The sequence below is a fragment of the Pseudophryne corroboree genome, chromosome 5 (genome assembly GCF_028390025.1).
Source record: "Pseudophryne corroboree isolate aPseCor3 chromosome 5, aPseCor3.hap2, whole genome shotgun sequence".
NCBI lineage: Eukaryota > Metazoa > Chordata > Amphibia > Anura > Myobatrachidae > Pseudophryne > Pseudophryne corroboree.
Window position 1 is genome coordinate 842835403 of NC_086448.1, and position 13679 is coordinate 842849081.

The 13679-nt window shown below is 52.5% G+C and overlaps 1 protein-coding gene across 1 annotated transcript in view; it reads left to right on the top strand.

Annotated features, from left to right (window-relative positions):
• The window catches only part of LOC134929527 (uncharacterized), a 35914-nt gene extending 22478 nt beyond the window's left edge, over nucleotides 1–13436 (top strand). The window contains exon 2 of the mRNA XM_063925123.1: nucleotides 9945–13436. Within this exon, the coding sequence (XP_063781193.1) occupies nucleotides 9945–11464 (1520 nt within the window). The 3' untranslated portion in view covers nucleotides 11465–13436. The remainder of the gene's footprint in view (nucleotides 1–9944) is intronic.
• Nucleotides 13437–13679: the final 243 nt, after the last annotated feature.

Consider the following 13679-nt stretch of genomic DNA (forward strand, 5'->3'; position numbering starts at 1 on the left):
TTAGGGTTAGGCTGTGGGGAGGGCAGGTTAGGGTTAGGGGGAGGGTTAGGCTGCAGGGGGTGGGTTAGGGTTAGGCTGTGGGGAGGGCAGGTTAGGGTTAGGGGGAGGGTTAGGCTGCAGGGGGTGGGTTAGGGATAGGCTGCGAGGAGGGCAGGTTAGGGGGAGGGTTAGGCTGCAGGGGGTGGGTTAGGGTTAGGCTGCGAGGAGGGCAGGTTAGGGTTAGGGGGAGGGTTAGGCTGTAGGGGGTGGGTTAGGGTTAGGCTGTGGGGAGGGCAGGTTAGGGTTAGGGGGAGGGTTAGGCTGCAGGGGGTGGGTTAGGGTTAGGCTGTGGGGAGGGCAGGTTAGGGTTAGGGGGAGGGTTAGGCTGCAGGGGGTGGGTTAGGGTTAGGCTGTGGGGAGGGCAGGTTAGGGTTAGGGGGAGGGTTAGGCTGCAGGGGGTGGGTTAGGGTTAGGCTGCAGGGATGGCAGGTTAGGGTTAGGGGGAGGGTTAGGCTGCAGGGGGTGGGCTAGGGTTAGGCTGCGAGGAGGGCAGGTTAGGGTTAGGGGGAGGGTTAGGCTGCAGGGGGTGGGTTAGGGTTAGGCTGCGAGGAGGGCAGGTTAGGGTTAGGGGGAGGGTTAGGCTGCAGGGGGTGGGTTAGGGTTAGGCTGTGGGGAGGGCAGGTTAGGGTTAGGGGGAGGGTTAGGCTGCAGGGGGTGGGTTAGGGTTAGGCTGTGAGGAGGGCAGGTTAGGGTTAGGGGGAGGGTTAGGCTGCAAGGGGTGGGTTAGGGTTAGGCTGTGGGGAGGGCAGGTTAGGGTTAGGGGGAGGGTTAGGCTGTAGGGGGTGGGTTAGGGTTAGTCTGTGGGGAGGGCAGGTTAGGGTTAGGGGGAGGGTTAGGCTGCAGGGGGTGGGTTAGGGTTAGGCTGCGAGGAGGGCAGGTTAGGGTTAGGGGGAGGGTTAGGCTGCAGGGGGTGGGTTAGGGTTAGGCTGTGGGGAGGGCAGGTTAGGGTTAGGCTGTAGGGGGTGGGTTAGGGTTAGGCTGTGAGGAGGGCAGGTTAGGGTTAGGGGGAGGGTTAGGCTGCAGGGGGTGGGTTAGGGTTAGGCTGCGAGGAGGGCAGGTTAGGGTTAGGGTTAGGCTGTAGGGGGTGGGTTAGGGTTAGGCTGTGAGGAGGGCAGGTTAGGGTTAGGGGGAGGGTTAGGCTGCAGGGGGTGGGTTAGGGTTAGGCTGCGAGGAGGGCAGGTTAGGGGGAGGGTTAGGCTGCAGGGGGTGGGTTAGGGTTAGGCTGCAGGGAGGGCAGGTTAGGGTTAGGGGGAGGGTTAGGCTGCAGGGGGTGGGTTAGGGTTAGGCTGTGGGGAGGGCAGGTTAGGGTTAGGGGGAGGGTTAGGCTGTAGGGGGTGGGTTAGGGTTAGTCTGTGGGGAGGGCAGGTTAGGGTTAGGGGGAGGGTTAGGCTGCAGGGGGTGGGTTAGGGATAGGCTGCGAGGAGGGCAGGTTAGGGGGAGGGTTAGGCTGCAGGGGGTGGGTTAGGGTTAGGCTGCGAGGAGGGCAGGTTAGGGTTAGGGGGAGGGTTAGGCTGTAGGGGGTGGGTTAGGGTTAGGCTGTGGGGAGGGCAGGTTAGGGTTAGGGGGAGGGTTAAGCTGCAGGGGGTGGGTTAGGGTTAGGCTGTGGGGAGGGCAGGTTAGGGTTAGGGGGAGGGTTAGGCTGCAGGGGGTGGGTTAGGGATAGGCTGCGAGGAGGGCAGGTTAGGGGGAGGGTTAGGCTGCAGGGGGTGGGTTAGGGTTAGGCTGCGAGGAGGGCAGGTTAGGGTTAGGGGGAGGGTTAGGCTGTAGGGGGTGGGTTAGGGTTAGGCTGTGGGGAGGGCAGGTTAGGGTTAGGGGGAGGGTTAGGCTGCAGGGGGTGGGTTAGGGTTAGGCTGTGGGGAGGGCAGGTTAGGGTTAGGGGGAGGGTTAGGCTGCAGGGGGTGGGTTAGGGTTAGGCTGTGGGGAGGGCAGGTTAGGGTTAGGGGGAGGGTTAGGCTGCAGGGGGTGGGTTAGGGTTAGGCTGTGGGGAGGGCAGGTTAGGGTTAGGGGGAGGGTTAGGCTGCAGGGGGTGGGTTAGGGTTAGGCTGTGGGGAGGGCAGGTTAGGGGGAGGGTTAGGCTGCAGGGGGTGGGCTAGGGTTAGGCTGCGAGGAGGGCAGGTTAGGGTTAGGGGGAGGGTTAGGCTGCAGGGGGTGGGTTAGGGTTAGGCTGCGAGGAGGGCAGGTTAGGGTTAGGGGGAGGGTTAGGCTGCAGGGGGTGGGTTAGGGTTAGGCTGCGAGGAGGGCAGGTTAGGGTTAGGGTTAGGCTGTAGGGGGTGGGTTAGGGTTAGGCTGTGGGGAGGGCAGGTTAGGGTTAGGGGGAGGGTTAGGCTGTAGGGGGTGGGTTAGGGTTAGGCTGCAGGGAGGGCAGGTTAGGGTTAGGGGGAGGGTTAGGCTGCAGGGGGTGGGTTAGGGTTAGGCTGCGAGGAGGGCAGGTTAGGGTTAGGGTTAGGCTGTAGGGGGTGGGTTAGGGTTAGGCTGTGGGGAGGGCAGGTTAGGGTTAGGGGGAGGGTTAGGCTGCAGGGGGTGGGTTAGGGTTAGGCTGTGGGGAGGGCAGGTTAGGGTTAGGGGGAGGGTTAGGCTGCAGGGGGTGGGTTAGGGTTAGGCTGTGGGGAGGGCAGGTTAGGGTTAGGGGGAGGGTTAGGCTGCAGGGGGTGGGTTAGGGTTAGGCTGTGGGGAGGGCAGGTTAGGGTTAGGGGGAGGGTTAGGCTGCAGGGGGTGGGTTAGGGTTAGGCTGCGAGGAGGGCAGGTTAGGGTTAGGGTTAGGCTGTAGGGGGTGGGTTAGGGTTAGGCTGCGGGGAGGGCAGGTTAGGGTTAGGGGGAGGGTTAGGCTGCAGGGGGTGGGTTAGGGTTAGGCTGCGAGGAGGGCAGGTTAGGGTTAGGGGGAGGGTTAGGCTGTAGGGGGTGGGTTAGGGTTAGGCTGTGGGGAGGGCAGGTTAGGGTTAGGGGGAGGGTTAGGCTGCAGGGGGTGGGTTAGGGTTAGGCTGTGGGGAGGGCAGGTTAGGGTTAGGGTTAGGGTTAGGCTGTAGGGGGTGGGTTAGGGTTAGGCTGCGAGGAGGGCAGGTTAGGGTTAGGGGGAGGGTTAGGCTGTAGGGGGTGGGTTAGGGTTAGGCTGTGGGGAGGGCAGGTTAGGGTTAGGGGGAGGGTTAGGCTGTAGGGGGTGGGTTAGGGTTAGGCTGTGGGGAGGGCAGGTTAGGGTTAGGGGGAGGGTTAGGCTGCAGGGGGTGGGTTAGGGTTAGGCTGTGGGGAGGGCAGGTTAGGGTTAGGGGGAGGGTTAGGCTGCAGGGGGTGGGTTAGGGATAGGCTGCGAGGAGGGCAGGTTAGGGGGAGGGTTAGGCTGCAAGGGGGTGGGTTAGGGTTAGGCTGTGGGGAGGGCAGGTTAGGGTTAGGGGGAGGGTTAGGCTGCAGGGGGTGGGTTAGGGATAGGCTGCGAGGAGGGCAGGTTAGGGGGAGGGTTAGACTGCAGGGGGTGGGTTAGGGTTAGGCTGTGGGGAGGGCAGGTTAGGGTTAGGGGGAGGGTTAGGCTGTAGGGGGTGGGTTAGGGTTAGGCTGTGGGGAGGGCAGGTTAGGGTTAGGGGGAGGGTTAGGCTGCAGGGGGTGGGTTAGGGTTAGGCTGTGGGGAGGGCAGGTTAGGGTTAGGGGGAGGGTTAGGCTGCAGGGGGTGGGTTAGGGATAGGCTGCGAGGAGGGCAGGTTAGGGGGAGGGTTAGGCTGCAGGGGGTGGGTTAGGGTTAGGCTGTGGGGAGGGCAGGTTAGGGTTAGGGGGAGGGTTAGGCTGTAGGGGGTGGGTTAGGGTTAGGCTGTGGGGAGGGCAGGTTAGGGTTAGGGGGAGGGTTAGGCTGCAGGGGGTGGGTTAGGGTTAGGCTGTGGGGAGGGCAGGTTAGGGTTAGGGGGAGGGTTAGGCTGTAGGGGGTGGGTTAGGGTTAGGCTGTGGGGAGGGCAGGTTAGGGTTAGGGGGAGGGTTAGGCTGCAGGGGGTGGGTTAGGGTTAGGCTGCGAGGAGGGCAGGTTAGGGTTAGGGGGAGGGTTAGGCTGTAGGGGGTGGGTTAGGGTTAGGCTGTGGGGAGGGCAGGTTAGGGTTAGGGGGAGGGTTAGGCTGCAGGGGGTGGGTTAGGGTTAGGCTGTGGGGAGGGCAGGTTAGGGTTAGGGGGAGGGTTAGGCTGTAGGGGGTGGGTTAGGGTTAGGCTGTGGGGAGGGCAGGTTAGGGTTAGGGGGAGGGTTAGGCTGCAGGGGGTGGGTTAGGGTTAGGCTGCGAGGAGGGCAGGTTAGGGTTAGGGGGAGGGTTAGGCTGCAGGGGGTGGGTTAGGGTTAGGCTGTGGGGAGGGCAGGTTAGGGTTAGGGGGAGGGTTAGGCTGCAGGGGGTGGGTTAGGGTTAGGCTGTGGGGAGGGCAGGTTAGGGTTAGGGGGAGGGTTAGGCTGCAGGGGGTGGGTTAGGGTTAGGCTGCAGGGAGGGCAGGTTAGGGTTAGGGGGAGGGTTAGGCTGCAGGGGGTGGGTTAGGGTTAGGCTGCGAGGAGGGCAGGTTAGGGTTAGGGGGAGGGTTAGGCTGTAGGGGGTGGGTTAGGGTTAGGCTGCGAGGAGGGCAGGTTAGGGTTAGGCTGTGAGGAGGGCAGGTTAGGGTTAGGGGGAGGGTTAGGCTGTAGGGGGTGGGTTAGGGTTAGTCTGTGGGGAGGGCAGGTTAGGGTTAGGGGGAGGGTTAGGCTGCAGGGGGTGGGTTAGGGATAGGCTGCGAGGAGGGCAGGTTAGGGGGAGGGTTAGGCTGCAGGGGGTGGGTTAGGGTTAGGCTGCGAGGAGGGCAGGTTAGGGTTAGGGGGAGGGTTAGGCTGTAGGGGGTGGGTTAGGGTTAGGCTGTGGGGAGGGCAGGTTAGGGTTAGGGGGAGGGTTAGGCTGCAGGGGGTGGGTTAGGGTTAGGCTGCAGGGAGGGCAGGTTAGGGTTAGGGGGAGGGTTAGGCTGCAGGGGGTGGGTTAGGGTTAGGCTGTGGGGAGGGCAGGTTAGGGTTAGGGGGAGGGTTAGGCTGCAGGGGGTGGGTTAGGGTTAGGCTGTGGGGAGGGCAGGTTAGGGTTAGGGGGAGGGTTAGGCTGCAGGGGGTGGGTTAGGGTTAGGCTGCAGGGAGGGCAGGTTAGGGTTAGGGGGAGGGTTAGGCTGCAGGGGGTGGGTTAGGGTTAGGCTGTGGGGAGGGCAGGTTAGGGTTAGGGGGAGGGTTAGGCTGCAGGGGGTGGGTTAGGGTTAGGCTGTGGGGAGGGCAGGTTAGGGTTAGGGGGAGGGTTAGGCTGCAGGGGGTGGGTTAGGGTTAGGCTGCAGGGAGGGCAGGTTAGGGTTAGGGGGAGGGTTAGGCTGCAGGGGGTGGGTTAGGGTTAGGCTGCGAGGAGGGCAGGTTAGGGTTAGGGGGAGGGTTAGGCTGCAGGGAGGGCAGGTTAGGGGAGGGTTAGATTTTGCGGTCCCTGCCTCCTGCACCCCTATCAGGATACCAAGTAATCAAAATATAGGCGTCGCTATTCTGACCACCGGCATCCTGACTGCTGGTGTCCCATACCCAACCCCCTATAGGAAGTCCTCATGATAATGCCTCAACTATAGGAAATCTCCTTAGAAAAATGCCTCAGCTGTATGGACCCCCTTTACAGCAATGCCACACCTTTAGGGACTCCGCATGACAATGCCTCAGCTGTAGGGACCTTATGTGACAATGCCTCAGATGTGATGATGCCTCAGCTGTAGGGACCTTATGTGACAATACCTCAGATGTAGGAACACCATGTGATGATGCCTCATCTGTAGGGACCTTATATGACAATGCCTCAGCTATAGGAACCCCTTGTGATGATTCCTAAATGTAGAGACCCCATGTGATGATGCCTCAGCTGTAGGAACCCCATGTGATGATGCCTAATCTGTAGGGACCTTATGTGACAATGCTTCAGCTATAGGAGCCCAATGTGAAGATGCCTCATCTGTAGGGCAATTTGGGAACCCCATGTGATGATGCCTCAGCTGTAGGAACCCAATGTGATGATGTCTCAGCTGTAGGAACCCCATGTGATGATGTCTCAGCTGTAGGAACCCCATGTGATGATGTCTCAGCTGTAGGAACCCCATGTGATGATGTCTCAGCTGAAGGAACCCCATGTGATGATGTCTCAGCTGTAGGAACCCCATGTGATGATGCCTCAGCTGTAGGGACCTTATGTGACACTGCCTTAGCTGTGTCACGGCTGTAGTTATTTGTGAATCTGGTCTAGGTCTGGTCTCTGGGTCTGGACTTGAGAGTTGCGGAGGCTTAAAATAAGATCTCTTCATGCAGACATGGCAGTTGGCTGAGGAACGTAAGAAAGGAAGTGACCAGCTATTTGAGTACTGAAACCCTGATGGCGTGAACCACCAGTGCAATAGGTAGCTGGATGGTCACTGAGAACGGAGAGTCTATGAAGACTAGCAATAGGAATGCTTTGAGTCACCAGTAAACAGATTTGCAAAAGGCTGGGTGGAACCAGCACAGCAGGTTTTCCAGATGCTGGACGGAACCAGCGGAGTAGATTTGCAGAAGACTGGGTGGAACCAGCACAGCAGGTTTTCCAGATGCTGGACGGAACCAGCAAAGTAGATTTGCAGAAGGCTGGGTGGAACCAGCACAGCAGTCTTTCCAGATGCCAGGATTGGCTTTCCAACAAGGCAGGTTTTCCAGATGTCGGTATTGGCTTTCCGGCAAGGCAGGTTTTCCAGATGTCGGGATTGGCTTTCCAACAAGGCAGGTTTTCCAGATGTCGGGATTGGCTTTCCGACAAGGCAGATTTTCCAGATGTCGGGATTGGCTTTCCGACAAGGCAGGTTTTCAGATGTCGGGATTGTCTTTCCGACAAGGCAGATTTTCCAGATGTCGGGATTGGCTTTCTGATAAGGCAGGTTTTTCAAAAATGTCGGGACTGGCTTTCCTACAAGGCAGGTTTTCCAGAAGTCCGGATTGGCTTTTCAACAAGGCAGGAGTTCAGAATGCTGGTCGGAACCAGCAAGGCAGGAGTTCAGAATGCTGGACGGAACCAGCAAGGAGGGTTTGTAGAATGCTGGATGAAGACAGCAATGCAGGTTTTCTGGAATGCTGGATGGAACCAGGAGAGCAGGTTTGCTGTGAATGCTGAATGAAGACAGCAATGTAGGTTTTCTGAATATTGGGCGGAACCAACAAGGCATAGATGCCACGATGGAATGCAGAACAGTCTTTAGGTGCACTGGGATGGCACACCAGTGCACTTGGACACGCTGTGATGAAAATAGTGGTATGACCCTTTAATATCAGCCAGACAGTCAGGTGGTGCTGAGATGGCAATAGCACTCTGTCTAATACATCTGAAGATGCAGGCGCTCACTACAAATGGAGAGACAACAAAGCACTGACAGCTTGCCAGTGCTGGGATTTGGAACTTATACCTCTTGCTCACTGCTGATTAGTTGAGGGAGTCACATGATGAGAAAGTGATTCTGGATTGGCCCCAGGAAGGTCAGCTGACCAGGAACTGTCATGGCGATGTCCATAGCTGGTTTTGGGGGAAACTCCAGTGTGGTGTAGTTTGCAGAGATAGACAGTAATGGCCGCAGGCCCTGAGAGCACACGGAGTTGTATCTGGTGACCACTGGATTTGTGGATGCTGGCACGGTAGCATAGGACGGCATGAAGAGACTTACTGAATTCAGCATTCACACAGATGGTTTAATCAACACAAGTGCAGCTCGTTAGCAAGTCTCACTTTCCAGATAGAGAACTCAGGGAACTCATGGTACTGGTGATCTGTTTATCCCAGCCAGCAGAAAACACGCAGGATACAGGGCAGATGGCAGAGGTAAGTCACCAAATGATATGATTTTAGTCAGGATTATGACAAGCTGTAGGAACTCCATGTGAGGATAACTCAGCTGTAGGGACCTTATGTGACAATGCCTCACCTGTAGGAACTCCATGTGAGGATAACTCAGCTGTAGGGACCTTATGTGACAATGCCTCACCTGTAGGAACTCCATGTGAGGATAACTCAGCTGTAGGGACCTTATGTGACAATGCCTCACCTGTAGGAACTCCATGTGAGGATAACTCAGCTGTAGGGACCTTATGTGACAATGCCTCAGCTGTCGTAACCCCATGTGATGATGCCTCAGCTGTAGGGACCTTATGTGACAATGCCTCAGCTATAGGAACCCCATGTGATGATGCCTCAGCTGTAAGGACCTTATATGACAATGACTCAGCTATAGGGACCCCATGTGATGATGCCTCAGCTGTAGGGACCTTATATGACAATGCCTCAGCTATAGGAACCCCATGTGATGATGCCTCAGCTGTAGGGAACTTATATGACACTGCCTCAGCTGTAGGAACCCCATGTGATGATGCCTCAGCTGTAGGGACCTTATGTGACAATGCCTCAGCTGTAGGAACCCCATGTGATGATGCCTCAGCTGTAGGGACCTTATGTGACAATGCCTCAGCTGTAGGAACCCCATGTGATGATAACTCAGCTGTAGGGACCTTATGTGACAATGCCTCACCTGTAGGAACTCCATGTGAGGATAACTCAGCTGTAGGGACCTTATGTGACAATGCCTCACCTGTAGGAACTCCATGTGAGGATAACTCAGCTGTAGGGACCTTATGTGACAATGCCTCACCTGTAGGAACTCCATGTGAGGATAACTCAGCTGTAGGGACCTTATGTGACAATGCCTCACCTGTAGGAACTCCATGTGAGGATAACTCAGCTGTAGGGACCTTATGTGACAATGCCTCAGCTGTAGGAACCCCATGTGATGATGCCTCAGCTGTAGGGACCTTATATGACAATGACTCAGCTATAGGAACCCCATGTGATGATGCCTCAGCTGTAGGGACCTTATATGACAATGCCTCAGCTATAGGAACCCCATGTGATGATGCCTCAGCTGTAAGGAACTTATATGACAATGCCTCAGCTGTAGGAACCCCATGTGATGATGCCTCAGCTGTAGGGACCTTATGTGACAATGCCTCAGCTGTAAGTACCCCATGTGATGATGCCTCAGCTGTAGGGACCTTATGTGACCATGCCTCAGCTGTAGGAACCCCATGTGATGATAACTCAGCTGTAGGGACCTTGTGTGACAATGCCTCAGCTATAGGAACCCCATGTGATGATGCCTCAGCTGTAGGGACCTTATGTGACAATGCCTCAGCTGTAGGAACCCCATGTGATGATGCCTCAGCTATAGGGACCTTATGTGACAATGCCTCAGCTGTGGTAACCCCATGTGATGATGCCTCAGCTGTAGGGACCTTATGTGACAATGTCTCAGCTGTGGTAACCCCATGTGATGATGCATCAGCTGTAGGGACCTTATGTGACAATGTCTCAGCTGTGGTAACCCCAAGTGATGATGCCTCAGCTGTAGGGACCTTATGTGACAATGCCTCAGCTGTGGTAACCCCATGTGATGATGCCTCAGCTGTAGGGACTTTATGTGACAATGCCTCAGCTATAGGAACCCCATGTGATGATAAACTCAGCTGTAGTGACTACTTGATAAAGGAGGGTGAGATTGTCACTCCTGATAATGTAGAATTCCTATACCAGATGGATATACAGCATAAGTGTTATATAACTATGTACCTTGCAAGTGACGTCACAACACGAATAATGATGTGGGAGATCTGGGATTTATCACACTAGACAGTCTTCAGAAAGGGTTCATTATACTTATTATTACAGGTCTATGAGCCCTTCATAGTGTACTGTACTGTAATTGGGCCTCTTCCTCCATCAATGTGATTAGAAATTATCACATTGGTGAAGGAATGAGAAAACGTTGGAGCTCATTGATAAATAACTAATTATTATGTATATTAGGAATAGGGTCTTGTACTCTGCAATAATTGCTGCCTTTTTTTTTTGTAGGATCTTTGTTGCAGGAACGTCGACATTCTCTAAAGGTGAAAATGAATCCTTCCTTATATAAAGAGCCCACTGTGGGACCACTGACCATTTATAGGATGGAGTTAAACTATGTTCAAAATTATCACAAATGGGAGTATGGAGCTGCAGACCCACAAAAGAGCAGCAAAGTCGTAATGATGATTGGTGAATCCGGATCTGGCAAAACGACTCTGATTAATGCCATAATTAACTACATCTTTGGCGTGGAGTGGAAATACGATTACAGACTGGAACTAATTATAGAGAAGAGCCAGCGATCCAAAGTCAACATTTATCAGATCAACCACGCAGAGGACTTTCGTATCCAGGATTCCCTGACCATCATCGACACTAACGGGTATGGAGACACAGCAGATAAGAAGATTATACAGCTGATACGAGAGTTCTTCTCCAGCTCTGACCTCAACCACGTTGACGCCTTATGTTTTGTGAATCCCTCGCCCGCGGCTCACGTAATACCAACACAGCACATGTTTGACTCAGTCCTCTCCATATTTGGCCAAAGCATAAGGGAGAACATCACCTTCTTTAACACTTTTACTGACGGTCAAGACACACCAGATCCGGCTGCGATGACTGGGGCTCTATGCATGAAAGGTTATAAGCACTTCACCTTCAATACCTCTGTCTTGCATGCCAATAATTGCCCCAGCGAGGGCAATAAGGACGAATGTGCTGCTCATGAGAGGCAGTGGGTGATGGGGATGGAAAGCATTGAAAGCTTTTTAAAGCATGTGTCCAATCTATCGAGAAAGACGGTGACTTTAAATACAGATGTTCTCATGAGCAGCAATGCCCTTGAGGTGACGTTGGAAGGGCAGATCCTTAAAATAGAGGAAGCGATGTCGAAACTGCATGAGCTGGAGCAAACGGCAACCCTACTGAAACGCCACCGAGTTGATATTGAAGAGAACGAACATTTTGAGTTCCAAGTGCAGAAAATAGTTAAAAAAAAGCAGCCTACAAGGGAGACGTCCACCAACTGCGGCGCGTGCCTGTCCACGTGCCATCGCGACTGCCTGGTGTTTTCCAAGAAGTTCATTTATTTTTGTGAAGTTTTTCATTGGAATGCAACGTGTAAAGTGTGCGGTCACGGCAAAGACCTCCACTCTTCCGAGAACCTCCTGTGGCAAATCACGATGGAAAGCACCAGGATCACTTACTCTAGCGTCAGGGAGAGGTACAAGAAGGATAACAAGGAGATGACATACGCCAGGGTTCTGGAAGAACTGAAGACTGAGACAGAGAAGGTGGAAGAAGAGGCGCTGAGGCTCATCCGCAGTGCTACCGGCAGCTATCAACTGCTTGAAGGGAAATCGACCAGGTCAGTTGAGGACTTCATCAATCTGCTCATTGCCACCGAGAGACATGAAAGAAAGAGCGGATTTAAAGAAAGAATTGAGATGCTGAATAAAGCCAGATTAAAGTTAAAGGTGTGCAACACATCTGGAGTGGAAGAACGTTTCGCGCACAGCAAATAGTGCGGAAATCTGCGACTACTGAACAGCAAAATTATATTTTTCCTTTGATCATTTTTTTATTCTCCAGGTGAAATCTCCAACAAACTCTCTGCCTTCCTATCTCCGCTCACCGCCATTTGGAATAACTTGGGCTTCCCCCCAGGCTTCTCACCCCTCCGTTCTCAGTCTTGGTTTCGTTCTCAATTTATTCATGACTTTATTGAAGGAGACTCATGGTGTACTTAAGTGTCTCTGATATGCCAATATCATATATCTAGACCTGTATTTTATGAGTTTCTGCAGATCTTATTTCTGCTCCTTACCCAGAGTTTCAATCTTTAGACATTTTACACTTTTTTTGTTCTTAATCAAGAACGTAGTTTGGAGGATGATCTGGGGCATTCCCGAGGTAAGGATTCATGGAGTATTATTAGAAAGAATGTGGCAAAGTCATCTATCTCAATTAAACAGAATTCTTATAGAATCTGTATTAGATGGTATTTGGTACCAACCCGACTTCATCAATTTTTTTCCTCTTCCTCCCCACTCTATTGGCGTGGATGTGGTCAGGTAGGTGACTTTGCACACATTTGGTGGACCTGCCTTATTGTCATTCCTTATTGGGGTTTGCACACATTTGGTGGACTTGCCTTAAGGTCATTCCTTATTGGGGTTTGCACACATTTGGTGGACCCGCCTTATGGTCATTCCTTATTGGGGTTTGCACACATTTGGTGTACCTTCCTTAAGGTCATTCCTTATTGGGGTTTGCAAACATTTGGTGGACTTGCCCTAAGGTCATCCCTTACTGGGATTTGCACAAATTTGGTGGACCTGCCCTAAGTTCGGTGTTGGTGTGGCCCACAGGGACAACCCCCGGTGGGCCACACTGCCTGCCCCCTACCCCCCCTTCCTCTAGGGTTCAGGTTCCACAGTGTACACTTGAATTATACATTATACATATGTTACATTATACTGCATTGCTGTTATTAATCTGGTACATTATCATACATACACATACACTAGCAATATCTACAGCACTCTCTAATGGTTAGCTAAACCTCTGGAGACTAGCCACACCGCTAAACATGTGCCCCAGTCCAACACTGCCTAAGTTCATTCCCTATTGGGGTTTGCACACATTTGGTGGACCTGCCCTAGGTCATTCCTTGTTGGGGTTTGCACACATTTGGTGGACCTTCCCTAGGTCATTCCTTGTTGGGGTTTGCACACATTTGGTGGACCTGCCCTAGGTCATTCCTTGTTGGGGTTTGCACACATTTGGTGGACCTTCCCCAGGTCATTCCTTGTTGGGGTTTGCACACATTTGGTGGACCTGCCCTAGATCATTCCTTGTTGGGGTTTGCACACATTTGGTGGACCTGCCCTAGGTCATTCCTTGTTGGGGTTTGCACACATTTGGTGGACCTGCCCTAAGGTCATTCCTTGTTGGGGTGAGATTGGTAATCTTTTGAGTGATATTTTACAGATTTCAGTGCCTCTGAGTCCTTGGACGGCTTTGTTAGGGATTCTGGATTTAGTAAATTTTTTTTATAAATAATTGTATTTTTTATGTGCTCCAAGCTGCTAGATGTTCGCTAGCAAAGTGTCTGAATCAACCTTCCATCCATCTTTGCATATGGTTAAAGCTAAAATCTGGTTTATTGCTAATATGGAGAAAATGACTGCTTCTCTCCATAATAAAGTAGATAGGGTTAATCAGGTCTGGGGCCCATGGTTCACCTTTGTTTTAGGATTCACTCCCAGAGACTAGGCCCTTGACTCTTATTACCCAGCTGTAGCATCTCTATTGACTTTTTTAAGTGCATTTCTGTTTTTTAGTGTGCAATAATTTTTCCCAGATTGTGGCCTCCATTTCTTTTCTTACTTTTTTATTTTTATTTTTAAGTTAACTTTAAATAAATTGGTCATTTTGAAAATTTGTTAAATACCTATCTTTGAAATGTGGTTGATTACTTCATTTGTGGCAATTTGTGGCATTTTATATATATATATATATTATCTTTTTTTTTTTTTTGCTGTGTTTCGATATTAACGATAAAAAATATGAAATTTAAAACAATATATATATATATTTTTTGTAAAACATAATGATGCTGCATAAGAAACTAAGTGATATTGATGATCAGACGCCATTACTAATTCTTTACTGTATAAATGTTTGGTAATATTGATCTATAAGTCAAATGTATTCCAATAAATTGATAAATATAAA